The sequence below is a fragment of the Hippocampus bargibanti genome, linkage group LG20 (assembly GCF_051943395.1).
Source record: "Hippocampus bargibanti isolate YZ-2025 linkage group LG20, ASM5194339v1, whole genome shotgun sequence".
Classification (NCBI taxonomy): domain Eukaryota; kingdom Metazoa; phylum Chordata; class Actinopteri; order Syngnathiformes; family Syngnathidae; genus Hippocampus; species Hippocampus bargibanti.
In genome coordinates this window covers 12,682,349-12,697,971 of record NC_142753.1, presented here as the reverse complement: position 1 = coordinate 12,697,971, position 15,623 = coordinate 12,682,349, and the positions used below count along the sequence as shown (strand labels likewise).

General features: G+C 43.9%; 1 protein-coding gene across 6 annotated transcripts in view; it reads left to right on the top strand.

The window, feature by feature from the left end:
- The window catches only part of ago2 (argonaute RISC catalytic component 2), a 70,103-nt gene continuing 54,480 nt past the window's right edge, over positions 1-15,623 (top strand). For 3 of the 6 annotated variants that reach the window (XR_016113463.1, XR_016113464.1, XM_088986954.1), the window contains exons 1-19: positions 1-258; positions 1,066-1,113; positions 2,249-2,429; positions 2,514-2,634; positions 2,703-2,884; positions 3,012-3,148; positions 3,532-3,666; positions 3,785-3,872; positions 4,106-4,253; positions 4,330-4,449; positions 4,965-5,311; positions 5,381-5,565; positions 5,647-5,806; positions 6,326-6,416; positions 6,482-6,676; positions 6,739-6,873; positions 6,976-7,077; positions 8,118-8,317; positions 8,386-8,496. Coding sequence is in view for 4 of the 6 variants with exons in the window: in XM_088986954.1 (XP_088843080.1) it covers positions 240-258; positions 1,066-1,113; positions 2,249-2,429; positions 2,514-2,634; positions 2,703-2,884; positions 3,012-3,148; positions 3,532-3,666; positions 3,785-3,872; positions 4,106-4,253; positions 4,330-4,449; positions 4,965-5,311; positions 5,381-5,565; positions 5,647-5,806; positions 6,326-6,416; positions 6,482-6,676; positions 6,739-6,873; positions 6,976-7,077; positions 8,118-8,317; positions 8,386-8,494 (2,703 nt within the window). In the remaining 2 variants the exon portion in view is untranslated. Of the gene's footprint in view, positions 259-1,065; positions 1,114-2,248; positions 2,430-2,513; positions 2,635-2,702; positions 2,885-3,011; positions 3,149-3,531; positions 3,667-3,784; positions 3,873-4,105; positions 4,254-4,329; positions 4,450-4,964; positions 5,312-5,380; positions 5,566-5,646; positions 5,807-6,325; positions 6,417-6,481; positions 6,677-6,738; positions 6,874-6,975; positions 7,078-8,117; positions 8,318-8,385; positions 15,514-15,623 lie in introns of those variants that run through there. The other 3 variants (XM_088986955.1, XM_088986957.1, XM_088986953.1) reach the window with 3 other exon arrangements.

Here is a 15,623-nt window from a genome sequence, read left to right as displayed (position 1 = left end):
AGTGTCTTTCTGTGCTAGCTTCGCAGTTCGCACTCGGCTAGCGTTTGTGAGTTTGGGGTATTGGGCCGCGCTGAAGATGAGCGACTGGAAATATTTAGCAAATAGAACAATTTCGCAGCTCGCATACCCATGTTTTTAACCCAAGTACTTTTCGCATCGCGCATGACTTTTGTTTGGAACTCGCCGACGTGAAGTGGAGCATTTTTGACCGCCACGGCGTGGCTTGAAAAGTCGACAAAATGTATCCCACGGGTGGAGGTAAGTGCTACAAGCTAATACGAGCGTAAGAGAAATCAGAGTTGTTAAAAGTCGACACGAGCGTCAAATAGTTCGCATAGTTTTTACTCGGCAGCTAGTGGATTTATCCGTTGGTTGTTTTAGCGAACGAGCTGACCAAAATAATTGAAGACCAGTTAGTTCAATGTTACGTGCGGCAGTCATTGGCGAGCAAGCTTCGCGTGCAACAACAAGCTGCTGCTAGCCAAGTTAGCTTTGAGCTAACCTCGTTCTCCGAAACTTGGAATCTTCCAAAAACTCGCTTGGTACTAGACATAAAATAAAGTATCTATGTTATTTGTACGTGTAATTTGAATTACACTTCGCCAGATCAATGATGATGATCGTGTAGGGCCGATGAATTTGGTTTTGGAGGAATATTTAGCACCTAATCTCATCCCCAATCTTAGCTGAGGTAAAGATGTAAAGTGAGTTATCGTTGAGCTAATTAGTTTAGAATGGCTTTGCATCATGTGATGCTTTTTTTCCATTATCCAGTATCATGCCTTTTTACCCATCACCCATAGCAAGCGTATTTTATTCATGTTGTTACAAAATATTTCTTCTGTCGATGCATAATCATGAATTTAACTTCGTCATTTAAATTTATCTTTCATGGAATGGGTGGCTCCCACTTCTTTAGATTAACAGCTTGTTGTGGTCCTTCTGGCCTTGTATTGATAACAGATATATTCATACGTGTATTTTTACAACCTGTATGATCCAAATGCAAAAAAAAATGTATTTCATGTAATTTTGTTTACATCTATTTTTTTTCTTCATGTTTAGCAACAGAGATGTTTGAGGGGCCACGTTCTTCTGGGTCAGCGAGCTCCGGTAAGTTCTTTTAAATGTATGCATTGACCAATTGGCCTTTTGGTAAATTCAATGTGAAGGAATGCAATGTAATTGTTTTTTTAAATGTAGACATGTGTGTGTGTGTGTGTGTGTGTGTGTGTGTGGGGGGGGGGGGGGGGGGGGGGGGGGGGGGCTGGTCATGTTGGTCGGATGGTGTCAAGATAAAGTACATTGCTTAAGAAGTGCATGCATCCCTTATTTTAGGGTCTACCTAATCTGTAAAATCTGTGAATAAATCTCATAGTCTTATTGCAATGGAGACAGCATTTTTTTGTTTAAAAAAATACACGGAAAACGACCTTGAAAAAAAAATCCCATATGAAATTGGAATTGCAATCCTAAAGGGGGAAAAATCGGAAATTCCAGTAGTTTCTTTTTCAAAATGGTCCAGCCTGAGTATGTAAAAGTGCATTTTTCAGATTGGTTGCGTTCAGGTTTTGCTGCTCTCGTCTTGCTGTGCTAGCAAAAACCCGGAGGTAAATTTGATGCAAACCAGTCAGACCGCCATTTGGCTGTATAATGTGTTGTGCCAGCCTGGTTGATCTTCATATCTTGCGCCAGACAAGTGGTTCAAATGAAAGTCTTCAAAGTTCATCACATTTCATTCTGTCACCCGGGTGGGCTTCAAACTTAGTGTCATTTTGACATATTTCTTTTTTTTTCCTCCTCAGAGACCACTCATGAAAATGAGTGCCTACCTTCATGTGTACCAATCGTCATGTTATTTCTATCCCATTTCTTTGACTTTGCTCTGCTGAAGTGGTCTGGGCGTGTCGCGTTTGCAAAACAGATGCCTTCATTTTCATGCCAACCCTCTCCGAGGTGTGTGTGTGTGTTCCTCACCATACCCTGGCCTGCAGAGGTTGAAATGCGACCGTGTGATCGCAAGTGTTTGAAGAGTAGCAGGAAAAATGGCTTTGAAGAAGTTAGCCAAGCCCTAATTTGAATCGGCAATGTTATGGACAGGTTGAATATACGCTCTGACGCTGTTTTCACACTTTTCTGCAATCTGGGTGGAAAAGTGAGCGTCCCAAGTGACGCTGTCGCTGACCAATGGAAAAGCAGCCTTGAATAACTTGCAGTGATTTGAAGTGTACGTGGCTTTCTGTCGTAGAGCCGCCCTCATCCCCGGTGCCAGAATATGTTTTCAAGCCGCCCTGCAGGCCAGACTTTGGCACCATGGGCAGGACAATCAAGCTGCAGGCCAATTTCTTTGAGATGGAAATCCCCAAACTGGAAGTGTACCATTATGACATTGACATCAAGCCTGAGAAATGTCCCAGGAGGGTCAATCGGTGCGTATCATTTGGACTTGACTTCATTTCCTTTTGACTTTCACATCTAAAGGGGGCATCTTTCTCTCCTCCCTCTCTTCTCAGTGAAATTGTGGAGCACATGGTCCAGCACTTCAAAACCCAGATCTTTGGGGATCGAAAGCCGGTGTATGACGGGCGGAAGAACCTGTACACAGCCATGCCCTTGCCGATTGGCAGAGACAAGGTCAGTCCATTTTTTAAAATCCCCCTGGACATCACGAATGAGCATTGAGCCTTTGATGATGTGCTCAGGTGGAGCTGGAGGTGACCATTCCAGGAGAGGGCAAAGATCGCAGCTTTAAAGTCTCCATCAAGTGGGTGTCGTGCGTGAGCCTGCAAGCTCTGCATGAGGCGCTGTCAGGGCGGCTACCCAGTGTCCCATTTGAGACCATCCAAGCTCTGGATGTGGTCATGAGACATTTGCCCTCTATGAGGTACGCCCCCGAATCTCCTTTCTGATTCCGCATTCTTGATTCACTCTTGATTGTTGCCGTCCAATTTCTCAATGATGTCTATGACTTCTTTTTTGGTTTGTTTTTCCTTTTCTTGTTCTTTTTTTAGGTATACTCCAGTCGGTCGTTCTTTCTTCACTCCCTCAGAAGGCTGTTCCAACCCACTGGGTGGGGGCAGAGAAGTTTGGTTTGGCTTCCACCAATCTGTCAGGCCTTCACTTTGGAAAATGATGCTCAATATCGATGGTAAATTTATACTCTCAATGTCTTGAAGTCATTTCTGCAACTGTAACGTAAGTCATTCACTGTCATTCCCAAATTTGTTTGGGAATTGAAAAGATTTTCCCTTCCACGGGGGGCATTTGCCTTTTGTACATCTCCCCCCAGTTCAAGCTCAGATAACTCCAGACACATATCATTTAGGAATTAGCTCTTTTTTTTCTGACAGAACAAGAGAGTCACGGGTTTCTAACACTGTATTGAATGTTTATGTAATGCTAAAACTGAATATTCTGTTGGGTCCTGGAATTGGAGTGACAATGACAAAAACCCTGGCACTTGTCTGGCAGCGAATGTGTTAAAAGTCCTTTTTTCTTGCATCTAATTTTGAAGTGATTTTTTTGTTTCAGTTTCAGCCACTGCGTTCTATAAAGCCCAGCCTGTCATTGAGTTCATGTGCGAGGTCTTGGATTTTAAAAGCATTGAAGAACAACAGAAGCCCTTAACAGATTCTCAAAGAGTTAAATTTACCAAAGAAATTAAAGGTATTGTGTCCTTTTTTTTTTTACATTTTGCTATTATTATATTATTTGTGGATAGGTCATGTTTGTCCGTCCGTGTCTACATGACATGGAATAAAAAAGAACCGCATGTTTCTTTCAGGCTTGAAAGTGGAGATCACACATTGTGGTCAAATGAAGCGAAAATATCGAGTGTGTAATGTGACCAGAAGACCAGCAAGCCACCAAACGTAAGAATCATCTTGGCTGGTTTTTGTTTTTGCATATTTTCTATCGGTTTTAATCCCTTTCCGCTGTGTGTATTCTCGCTTCAATGGCCACCATAAATCCAAATATATTCCTTGATTTAGCAACAGAAATGCAAAGATGGGTGTTCTGAGCTTGTGATTTGTACCCGTATGGCACAGTGGAGCAGTCAAATGTGCGTTGTAGCAAGTCATCCGCTATTTTCTCCCCTCTTCAGCTTCCCCCTGCAGCAAGAGAACGGCCAAACTATTGAATGCACCGTGGCGCAGTACTTCAAAGATAAATACAAACTCATGCTGCGATACCCTCACCTGCCGTGTCTCCAAGTTGGCCAGGAACAAAAGCACACCTACCTGCCTCTCGAAGTCAGTCAAGTAGAAGCTCATCCACCATCTTATTTTTTTTGACTTGCGCTTATGGTGTGTGTGTGTGTGTTCCCAGGTGTGTAACATAGTTGCGGGACAGCGTTGCATCAAAAAACTGACAGACAATCAGACGTCTACAATGATCCGTGCCACTGCTCGATCCGCACCGGACCGTCAGGATGAAATTAGTAAACTGGTGAGTGAAAATATTGAAAATGGGCTTTTTTGTCAAGCTCAGTCTATTTCCAACGTCCCGAAGAGTTGAAACAGATCATTTTGCTCAAGCTTGTCTAGCGGGGACTTCCGATGTTCAAGCTCTATAGAGAAACCAATATGTATGTATTGCATTGTACTTTGGATAGCCACCCTCATTTCAAGCTCATATAACTCCTCCGGTCGGACCCATATCATTTAGGAATTCTTTTTTTCTGATGTAACAAGAGAGTCTAATGTTTGTTACGCTACATTGAATGTTGAGGTAGTCCTAAAAGTCAATATTCTGTGGTCCTGGAATTGAAGTGACAATGACACTGGAGTGGACACATTTTTACCACTTGTCTGTCAGCGAATGAGTTAAAATCGACTCATTCAAACACGAATCAGATCTCTGGAATGATGCAAAGTAGCTTTGTCGAAGCTTCGCGGCGATCATTTTTGGCGCTGGAAAGAAAAAGTGAGCCGGCTGACTCCATGGCACGTGCTTGTGTCCAGATGAGAAGCGCCAACTTCAACACCGACCCGTACGTTCGCGAATTCGGAGTGATGGTGAGGGACGAGATGACGGAAGTCAACGGCCGTGTCCTCCAAGCACCCTCCATTTTGTATGGAGGCAGGGTATGTCCATCAGCAGTTGTAAGTACAGTGATTGTTTCAGATGGCTCAGAGAGAATGTGGTCACAGCCCGGCTTTTATTGTCACTTCCAGAACAAGGCCATCGCCACGCCAATCCAAGGCGTGTGGGACATGAGGAATAAGCAATTCCACACTGGCATCGAAATCAAAGTGTGGGCCATCGCTTGCTTTGCACCGCAGAGACAGTGCACTGAACTCTTACTGAAGTAAGTCGCGTCACACGCACGCACACACAACTCGTTCCACATAATCAAGAGAACAATGGCCTCTTTTAGAGCATTCACAGATCAGCTCAGGAAGATCTCCCGGGATGCAGGCATGCCCATTCAGGGTCAGCCCTGCTTCTGCAAGTACGCCCAGGGCGCCGATAGCGTGGAGCCCATGTTCAGACACCTCAAGTACACCTTCCAGGGCCTCCAGCTGGTTGTTGTCATCCTACCGGGAAAGACGCCCGTCTACGGTCAGGGATCCCGACGCCAGTCGCTCCCACGTGTTCATCTTTGATTTTGTGTGCTTGACATTCAATGGATTGGGATTGCAGCCGAGGTGAAGCGTGTGGGAGACACGGTCCTGGGCATGGCCACCCAGTGCGTGCAGGTGAAGAATGTCCAGAAGACCACGCCGCAGACGCTCTCCAACCTCTGTCTGAAGATCAATGTCAAGCTGGGTGGCGTCAATAACATCCTGCTTCCTCAGGGACGGTCAGTGGAAAGGCATCTCTTCAAAATGCACCAATTAGCATTTCAATCCCCCCCCCCAAAAAAAACAAAAAACTTGTATGCCAATGGGGCTGACAATTAGCTCATTCGCTGCCAGACAATGTGCAAAAACGTGTCCACCGCAGTGCCGGGGTTTTTGTCATTGTCACTCAAATTCCAGGACCCACAGAATATTGGCTTTCAGGACTACATCAACGTTCAAGGCAGCGTAAGAATCCTTAGACTCTCTTCTTTCATCAGAAAAGCTTGAAACGATACAATACATACATACTGGTTTATATAGTTCTTTAACAACCGCTAAAGCTGGAAAAGTGAAAAAACATTTCCAGGGGCCATGGCTTTATCGGCACCCAAGCAAGGAAAAAAACTCACCTGAACAAATTCGGGAATGGCACTCCACGCCACACATGCTGATTACTTTTCAAAATGGACAAGAACTCTTTCCAAATCCAAATGTTTCTGTGCCTTCTATGAATGCTCTTGCTGTCTTTTTTTGTTTAGGCCGTTGGTGTTCCAGCAGCCTGTGATTTTTCTGGGCGCCGATGTCACTCATCCTCCTGCGGGAGATGGCAAAAAGCCCTCCATTGCCGCCGTAAGAAACGTCTCGCGCTTTCTATTCCCGGACCGGGTGGAGAGCCAAATGTGTCCTCCTCGCAGGTTGTCGGCAGCATGGACGCCCACCCCAGCCGATACTGCGCCACCGTTCGGGTCCAGCAGCACCGGCAAGATATCATCCAGGACCTGGCCACCATGGTGAGAGAACTGCTCATTCAGTTCTACAAGTCGACCCGCTTCAAGCCTACCCGAATCATCTACTACCGGGATGGGATCTCCGAAGGACAATTCAACCAGGTGCGTAACGCGGATCGACAACTTTTTTCCACCTTCTTGTCTGAAATTGTGGACCTGTGCAGGTTCTTCAGCATGAACTGCTGGCGATCCGAGAGGCCTGCATCAAACTGGAGAAAGACTACCAGCCCGGTATCACCTTTGTCGTCGTCCAGAAGAGACACCACACCAGACTGTTTTGCACAGATCGAAACGAGAGGGTGACTAAGATTATTTTCCGCATGCTAAACTTGACAATCAATCGATCATCTCTCTTTCACCATACGCGGGACCCATCAAATGCGTTGCTGCTTTTTGCGCAGGTTGGAAAGAGTGGCAACATTCCAGCAGGCACCACGGTGGACACCAAAATCACTCACCCATCCGAATTTGATTTCTACCTTTGCAGTCATGCTGGCATACAGGTACAAAAAAAAGAGAGAGATTTCACTGATGACGATTGCCGATCACATTTTCCAACCCACGCTGTCAGAGAAGCTAATCAATAACTTAGAAAAAAAATTTTTACAAGACAAAGTTGGTGAAATAAGTTACATAGTGCTACGGAGGCCTGCTCATTCTCACATTATACTACAGAGAAAAATAGTCCTTTTCTTGATTCATTTTTTTTTTTATTGAACAAATATTTTCTGAAAACAATTCTTAATTCATGAGAACATTCAGTTTAGTTATATATCTTTTCATACCCGTGTAAAATCAACTTGAACTCATTGACCGCCAGACAATGTGCAAAAATGTCCACTCCAGTGCCAGGGTTTTTGTCATTGTCACTTGAATTCCAGAATATTGACTCTTAGGACTCCATAAACATTCAATGCAGCGTAAGAAAACTTAGTCTCTCTTCTTTCGCCAGAACAAAGGAACTAATTCCCAAATGATATGGATCTGGAGTTATATGAGCTTGAAATGAGGGCGGCTGACCAAAATAAAATGCAATATTGGCTTATATATAGCGCTTGAACAACAGCTGAAGGTGGAGCTGAGCGCTAATATGGAAAAAAGGGAAATGATGACCCTCGCGGAAGGGAAAAAAGACTGAGAAGCGCTTTATCGGCACCCCAGCAAGAAAAACCAAATTCCGAACAAATTTGGGAATGGCACTCCTGAATAAATTGGTGAATGAGTTAAACTGCAGATTTTATTTCCACAAAATCACAAGTGTTCTCCGCAGAATGAAGGCCTTTTTTGTGGGCATTTCTGAGGGGTCAATTCAACCTTAGAAATGTGTGTTTACTGTCCAAAAAAAAAATCAATTTTCTTCTTGCAACTAACAAACATGCATCGCCACAATCGTGTGGCTTGTAGAAAGGAGCATTCGAACTTTCTCGCTGCTTTGCAAAAAAAAAAAAAAGAACACAGCAAAAAATGTAGTGTGTCCACGCGCGTTTTGCGGGTATTTGTGTTTGCGTGTGCCACCGCGACAGCAGACGTGACTTGCGTGCAGGGTACCAGCAGGCCGTCTCACTACCACGTCCTCTGGGACGACAATCACTTCTCTTCGGACGAGCTGCAAGTGCTGACGTATCAACTGTGCCACACTTACGTGCGCTGCACCCGCTCCGTTTCCATTCCGGCGCCCGCCTACTACGCCCACTTGGTGGCTTTTCGCGCCCGCTATCACTTGGTGGACAAAGAGCACGACAGGTGAGGATGACGACGCCCGCCGGCCGTCTGGTGACATCATAACCACCTGTGGATTTCTGACTTTTCAGCGCCGAGGGCAGCCACACGTCAGGTCAGAGCAACGGGCGTGACCAACAAGCCTTGGCCAAAGCCGTTCAGATCCACCAGGACACCCTGCGCACAATGTACTTCGCCTGAAAGTGAGGAAACGCATTAGCCACTGCCGCCCTTTGCTGTCCTGTCCTGTCCTGTTCTGTCCTGTCCGCCTCTCAGCTATGTATGTGCTTTTCATGTCCAAAACACCAGGCAGCTCAAGCCCAACAAAAACATGCCCTCTGTTATTAAACACCTTACCAACCAGATACGTTCCCAGCGCTCGGAACAAACTTTAATTTGATCGTGTGTGTGTGTGTGTATATACAGTAAAGTCTCGTTATATCGGTTATATCAATAGTACTGCTTATTACGATACTATTTCTATGAACGCAAGGAGAAAATTTACATGCCGCAGGATCGGATATATCGATAGTCCGGTTAGATCGATATTTTTTGCGACTGCCGAGAATATCAATATAGCGAGACTTTACTGTATATATATATATATATATATATATATGAGTATTGTTGGTGCTTTGTGATTTTGGGGAAGCAGCACCTCCCCCCAGCAGCCTGTTTTTTCAAATCCTATTTGAGGGGGCTCTTTATTTATTTTTCATGGAGCGTGTGTTTTAACCAGCCAAGTGCGCAGTCAAGAATGAGTCCTTGAATCAAAATCAAAGTACTTGCGACGTTCTCAGAAAATAACAACAGTGCCATTCAGAGACCACATTCGATCCTGTTAGTTTAGCCACACTGTTTTGTTTGTTTTAATTCAGTATTGGTCCCGGATGACCTTGATGCGCCAAAACGTGGGACAGTTCAGCCCTCTTGAATCTTGACATGAACTTTTGAAGCAACACTTGCAGGGCTCTTCATATTTTCCTAGTTGTCTGTTTTCATGAGTTTGTTCTCTCATCCAAACGGCCGTGCTGGGCCCCGATTGGGACGGGTTCCCAGAAATGTACAAATCAATATAGGAAGCAGAAACACCCCCCCTCGCCCCACTCCCTTGTCTTTTTCTCCAATGTTTTTAATTTCAGTCAAACTTTCTCGTGAATATGCATGTAGCCAGATGCTCATTATTCAGATGCTTATTAATCTCCCCTTTCCTTGATACACTTTAACCGGTACTCTATTTTTGTTGCATAATTATACAGTATATATATATATATACAGTGTATACGAGTGGAAGTTTTGCCAGAGGAGCATGTTGATGCGGCGTTTCCATAGTGATGCGTTGGGTACGGTGGTCTAAAAGCTTTGAGAGCAAATTCCTTCAAAAACAACTTCAAGTATTTCCTCCTGGAAGCGAAAAAAAGGAGTTGTCGCGCACACTAGCGTTGTTTTTTTTTTTTATGCAAATGACTTTCTCTGAGTCTTTTTATGCTGTTGAAAATGAGCTATATTTTCAATGAGTCTTCAATGGCGACTGCCGAAACAGATTTTTTTGAATGATTTTTTTCTATTTAAAATAACAATCCCACAGATAGTTGAAAGTAACAATATTTGTGTGTCGAGTCCAATGCAAATCTTCTCTTGCCTTTCAAGACTCGGAACAGTCTGGGCACATTTTCTCGAGTCCGCTCGGATCAAGTTGAACCTTGCTCATGTGCTCGAATGGAGTCGATGGCGTCTCAACTTCCAACTATGCATTGTTTTTTAAACAATGAGATTTCTCACCCCAATCTGTCGTTTTTATAGATGTCGGGTGGCGCTTTTTAGTCGTTTGTAATCATGTCGCGTCCTTTGTCGCTTTGCCGATTTTTATACAGCTGGACTATTTGGTCTGCTCTCAGCCAAATAAGATTAACAAATAAACATTCAAAAGCACAGTGATGAAACAACACCAATGTGAGATAATTTCATGACAAACCATCTCACTAGACTGCTCAACGTGTTTTTATTTTCTTTGTTTATTTTCACAGGAGACGTATGGTTGTAATGCTAAAATGAAAACCAATTGAGACTTATTGTCGCCATCTTGGCAACAGAAATCCGACTGACTGTGTTTGCGGGGCATTCCGAACACCGTGTACTTGATATTTCCTGTTGACGTCAATATTGTCATTCTTGGTGCTCGTCTCAAAGCATGCACATGTGTATGCGCTTTTGATAGCATGGCGATGAGCTCCGCTGGGTTTGTTTGTTTGTTTGCGATCGTGAGTGAGTTTGTGAGGAGAAAAAAAAATCACATAGTCTTGGCCATATTATGACACTGGCGTAATTGTATGGAAATGGCTTTGTGTTCTACCTCTTGTTACCTGTTCAAGTGTTATGGTAACATCACACTGCTGGCCATTTCTGCATAATTGCCCATCTGCATAATTGCTATCCATCTAAAATGGCATTCAATTGTATTTTTTTTTTTTTTTGTGTGTGTGCGCGTGGCGGCAAAACACATGTTGTGTTTTCATCGTCAAACGAATATCGCCGAGCGTGGTGGCATTTGTATTCCTTGAAAAAGAGACTTTTAGCATCAAGCTGCACGACCAAATTCTTGAAGGTGCGTCACTACTCGCGCACAGCTTTTCCCGTTTTTTTTAGCCATTGACTCTATGCACCGGTGATGTTAACGTGGTAAAAAAAATGGACACCTCAATCTATTTCGACTTGCGATTTACACCAGTAATAAATAAGTCATAGGAATGAATGTTTTTGTGGTTGGGTTCAGATCGCTTTGGTTCCCGCATACTGAGTGCTTTTCAAATGAAGAGTGTACGCATAGTTGTGATGAGATTGGTTCTCGGGGGCGGACACCAAGAGCGATATTGTGGTCTGGCTTTGTTTTTGGGACTCAACTTGTAGTCTGATGACAAGTACTTCTCAAGCCGCCTGTTTTGTGTCAGTACCCCCTTTTGCGCCCCCAAAAAATGGGGAATTTATTTATCTGTGCCTTTGAGAGAGAACGCAGCAAAGGGGCGAGGGCAACGCAGCCACCTGCAAAGTCAAGGATTGAGCAGAGCATGCGCCCCATGGGAAAGAATCCCTCCAGCCGTTGGTCCTTCCTCTGATATGAGGTTGGAAAAGTTGACGTCAAGCCGCCAAATCCTTCCCATTCACGCTGAAAAATGACCAGGAAGAATTTAGATGGCAAAAGTCTCTTGCTCAAAAGCTTTTCGTACTTGTTGTTTTGTCTGTCATGGGGTTTGACTTGACCTACTACTATACCAGCACCTTAAAATACCACAATGTAAATGGCGTTTCCTTTAAATCTATCGAGTCCAACCTTTTGATGATGTTTGTTTTTGCACTAAAACAAGAATGGCTTTTGTAGCGCCCACCCCCCGATCCTCCTCCCAGCATTTCGTTGTTTGTATTTGGGACGAAAGCAGTCGTAAAGCAAAAAATAATAGCCTTCGTCGGACCGCTACACACGCCTCCTGCGTTTTCTCCCCCTTTTTAAAATAGGAGAAAGCGTGGGCTGAATTGCCGAGAGAGAAGTTGAATTAGCACCGACGAGCTAGAGATCTACAAGATCCAAAGCCCAAAAATCCACCCCTGTCAAAGAATGGGAACATCTCTGAATGTACTTTGTTTTTGATGCCAGTATTGGAATAAATGTAGTATAAATAGACCATCCATTTTTTTGAACAAATAAAGTCAAATTGGATCACCCATCTGACCACTTCAAAAGATGCACGAAAATGACTCAAGGCTTGGGAATCTCTGACTTTGACTACATGTTAGTTCATAGGATGAAAAATCCAAATCAAGACCCTCCACATGGCCCCCGTCCCTAAAATGAATATACATTCTCCAAGCTCCATAATTCTCATTCGCGTGTTCCCAAATTGACCCTGTCGCCGTTTTATGATACAATTGTTGAAGGCAGTTGATGAAAACGGTTTCTTCAGCCGTCATCTGTACTTCTTCGAAGGTTTCGGACGTTTCGCTTCTCATCCGAAGCGCTTCATCAGCAAACTATAGTTGTGCTGCTAACTGGTGCCCTTTATATATCCCTAATGGACAGAGGTGGCGGTGCCAGACCTCTGCTCTCACAGGCACCTGCTCCAGGATTGGGGGAGACTCCTCCCTGAAGCTAACCTGATTATCTCTTTTTGTAAAGGGTAAAAAAAGCCATTTTTGTCAAACAGAAAAATCCTTTCACTGAATCGCCACGATGGTTTAACGTTTAATTTAGACCGTGCTTATAACAGACTTCTTAGGACGTTAACACGTAGCCTTAATCAGGCTAATGAGGTGACACCGAAGCGAATGGGGCAATCGGAGCCAGGCATAGACATAAGAGGTAATCGGACAGAGCAGAAGAGATGAGATGAGCTTCAGGGAGTAGTCCACGGCTCCCCCAACCTGAGAGCAGGGACCTATCAGAGCAGAGGTCTGGCGCCACCACCTCTGTCCGGCACAACTTTAGTTTGCTGACAAAGCTCTTTGGGTGACACCTTCAAAGAAGTACAGATGATGGCCGAAGAACCATTTTCATCGACGGACCACTTGTGCACGGCTGAGAGCCTACACAGACGTAGAGGTATCGTGGTGCCGGGAACTACATTGAAGTACATTGAGGAGCTTCACGTACCGTATATGGTGCCGTTGGTCACGAGGTGGCATCCATCGGCGAGTACAGAATGTGTACAAGTACATCCCTTTGTACTAAGCCGCGAGCTTGAGACTTGAAATGAACCCAATGCTGATGAGGAATCTGGCGGCGGCTCCCGCAAAATGGCGCTCGCCGACCTAAAGGTGGCACAGCTCCAGAAGTTGACCGACGCCAGGGCTGCAGACAGCCAATTGACCGGATTGTTTTGGATCGTGTTTGACATTTTGGCATCTTTCGAACTTGAAATGCACATTTTCACCTTAGTTGGCCTGCTTTTTGCTGTCCCTACACCTGGACAGACAGACCGACGTGCTAACGTAAGCTCATTGAAAGGTCATTTCACCATAGCAGCGCTTGGTCTCCGCTAGAAATGGCGTGAGGTGGACAAGGACATTTTGTCTCCGTCATTCCGGCGGGTTTTCGACCAAAGCTCCGAACGTCTGGAAATCAATTAGCGCTGCCCAAAAGCTTGAGCGTTGGATATTTGTGTGTTTTCTCTCTATGCTAGCGCGACAACCAATTTTCCTAGCTAGCTCCAGGTAACAATGAATGTATTTCTAGCTCCTGTGTGCTTTGTAATATGATGTCGTTAAGCCACCTTTTTACATTTCTAATTAGATTTTTGTTGTGTGTGAAAGGTGTATTTTTGGGGGTATTCTGTTCTTGGTTCTTAAAGTAGCTCCTTTTAGATGTTTTGCCCTTGTGATCATTAGCCGGCTGTCTCGATACTTGCCAACCCCGACTTCTCTTTTGTTGTTTTTTACTCCCGAGTCACTCTCTTGATAGATGATTTTTATTCTTACGTTTTGTGATTGTACCACATTCCGATTTCCCGTCTGGTTGAAACAGCACAATTATTGGGAAGCGTCATTTTTAGTCAACCCACCACTCCAAACTAAGCCACGTTGGCATTTAATCATTATTTTTGGAAATCAAATGTGAATTAGAAAAACAATTCGGATTTTAGGGTTTGTTTGACCAGCTTGGGGGAAAAAATAACCTACCTCAGCGCACAGTGTGGTGCTAGCTTACATATTAGCCCTGATTTACTATCACAGGGGGTCGGGGGGGGGGGGGTGTCCCATTTTATAGTGAACGAAACAAGTTCATATCATATGCCAGCACTGTTAAATGACTGATTTGGTAGTCACGGGGCTTCTTAAGTTTGCCAGTTTCCAACCTTGAGTCTTGAGACTTCACCATTGTTTTTTTTTAAACCACCATCTTACAATAAGCTGCCACAGTCCGGCCAGTACTGCAATAAAAAACAACATTTCTTTTCCACGCACAGCCAAATAATACTCAGCACTACGTCTGAGGGGTTGTCGAAACTGCTCACTTTGCCGCCGTTTTCTGTCCCTCTTACCCCCCAGCCCCCGAGACGTGGCAATCTGGCCCATAGATGCTGCGTAGAGATCGATCAGTATTTGTGTTTTGCACTTTTGAAGCAGTCTCAAACACGGCCCACTTGAAGTCGGCCGCAAAGTTAACAAAAGTCGAGGTATTTTATGCTTTGAGTAGGAATATGACTTCTTCAAATTAAAAAAAAAAGTTGATCAGATTTTTTTATATATATAAATACATATATATATATATATATATATATAGCTATACACATATATAGATCTACACATCCATTCATGAAGTACCTCATAAGCCTGATATATGCTGCATTCACTTATTTCTTCGGTGTACTTCAATATGTCCAAGAAAATTGTATCCCGCCACCCCCGCGGGGGGAGCTTTGAATTGAAAAGGCCGCCGTGTATTGATTTCATGGCTTGTTCTGTCTTGACAGTCCCAAAAAGCAAGCCCCAAACTAAGCCCTCGAGTTGCTTGCCGTATCCATTTTACGGTTGGACAATCACCAGCTCTTCCGCAAGAACAGCTATGGGCCAACTGTAGTTTAGGTTGGGATGATCAAGTCAAAATTACAGGTGGAGAACATCTGTCAAATCGTGTCCAAATGTCATGATAGCTCGATGACACTCACTTGGATTGAGTTGCAGATGTAAAAAAAGGATAACAACCACAAGAAAAAAAGTGAGGCCGTTCCTGTTCTAAATGACCATTCAAGCCTGGAGCTTCCAATGGCGGCAATTCCATTTTCCAAATCCAACCCGCGCGGCCATATCCATTCAAAGCTCCCATCATTCACGTCTTCTAGATTCTTTATCTTCTCCCTTATTTAAAGCGTGACATGCCAAAAGTCCATTTGCAGTCGTTCCTATTCTGGTAAATGGAGGGAGTTTGGGTGACGGTCGGACGGACGGGTCTTTATATAATTGATGATTTTTGAATTCCTTCATCCACTTGCAAAAACTCCTTTCTTTTTTTTGGAAGGGGGGGTTGTAAAGTTTGTAAAGATTTTCATTTCTATGTTTCCTGTTGTATTTTTTTATTTTTTTGGTCTACTTTTACGCTTACGGAACACAAGATATGCTGTAAAACCCTGTTAGGACACAATGTGAATATGTATCACTTCATGTAGTTCTTTCCTTGGCTTGACTGTAAGTTACATTCATTAATAAAAAAAAATATTGAACAAAAACTACAATGTTGCTGTTTTCTTTTGCAATTGTATTTCTTCTATTAAAAAAAAAGACAAATTATTGCTCTGATACTTAGCGCAGGCAGTACAGTGATCCCTCGCTACTTCAGAATTAG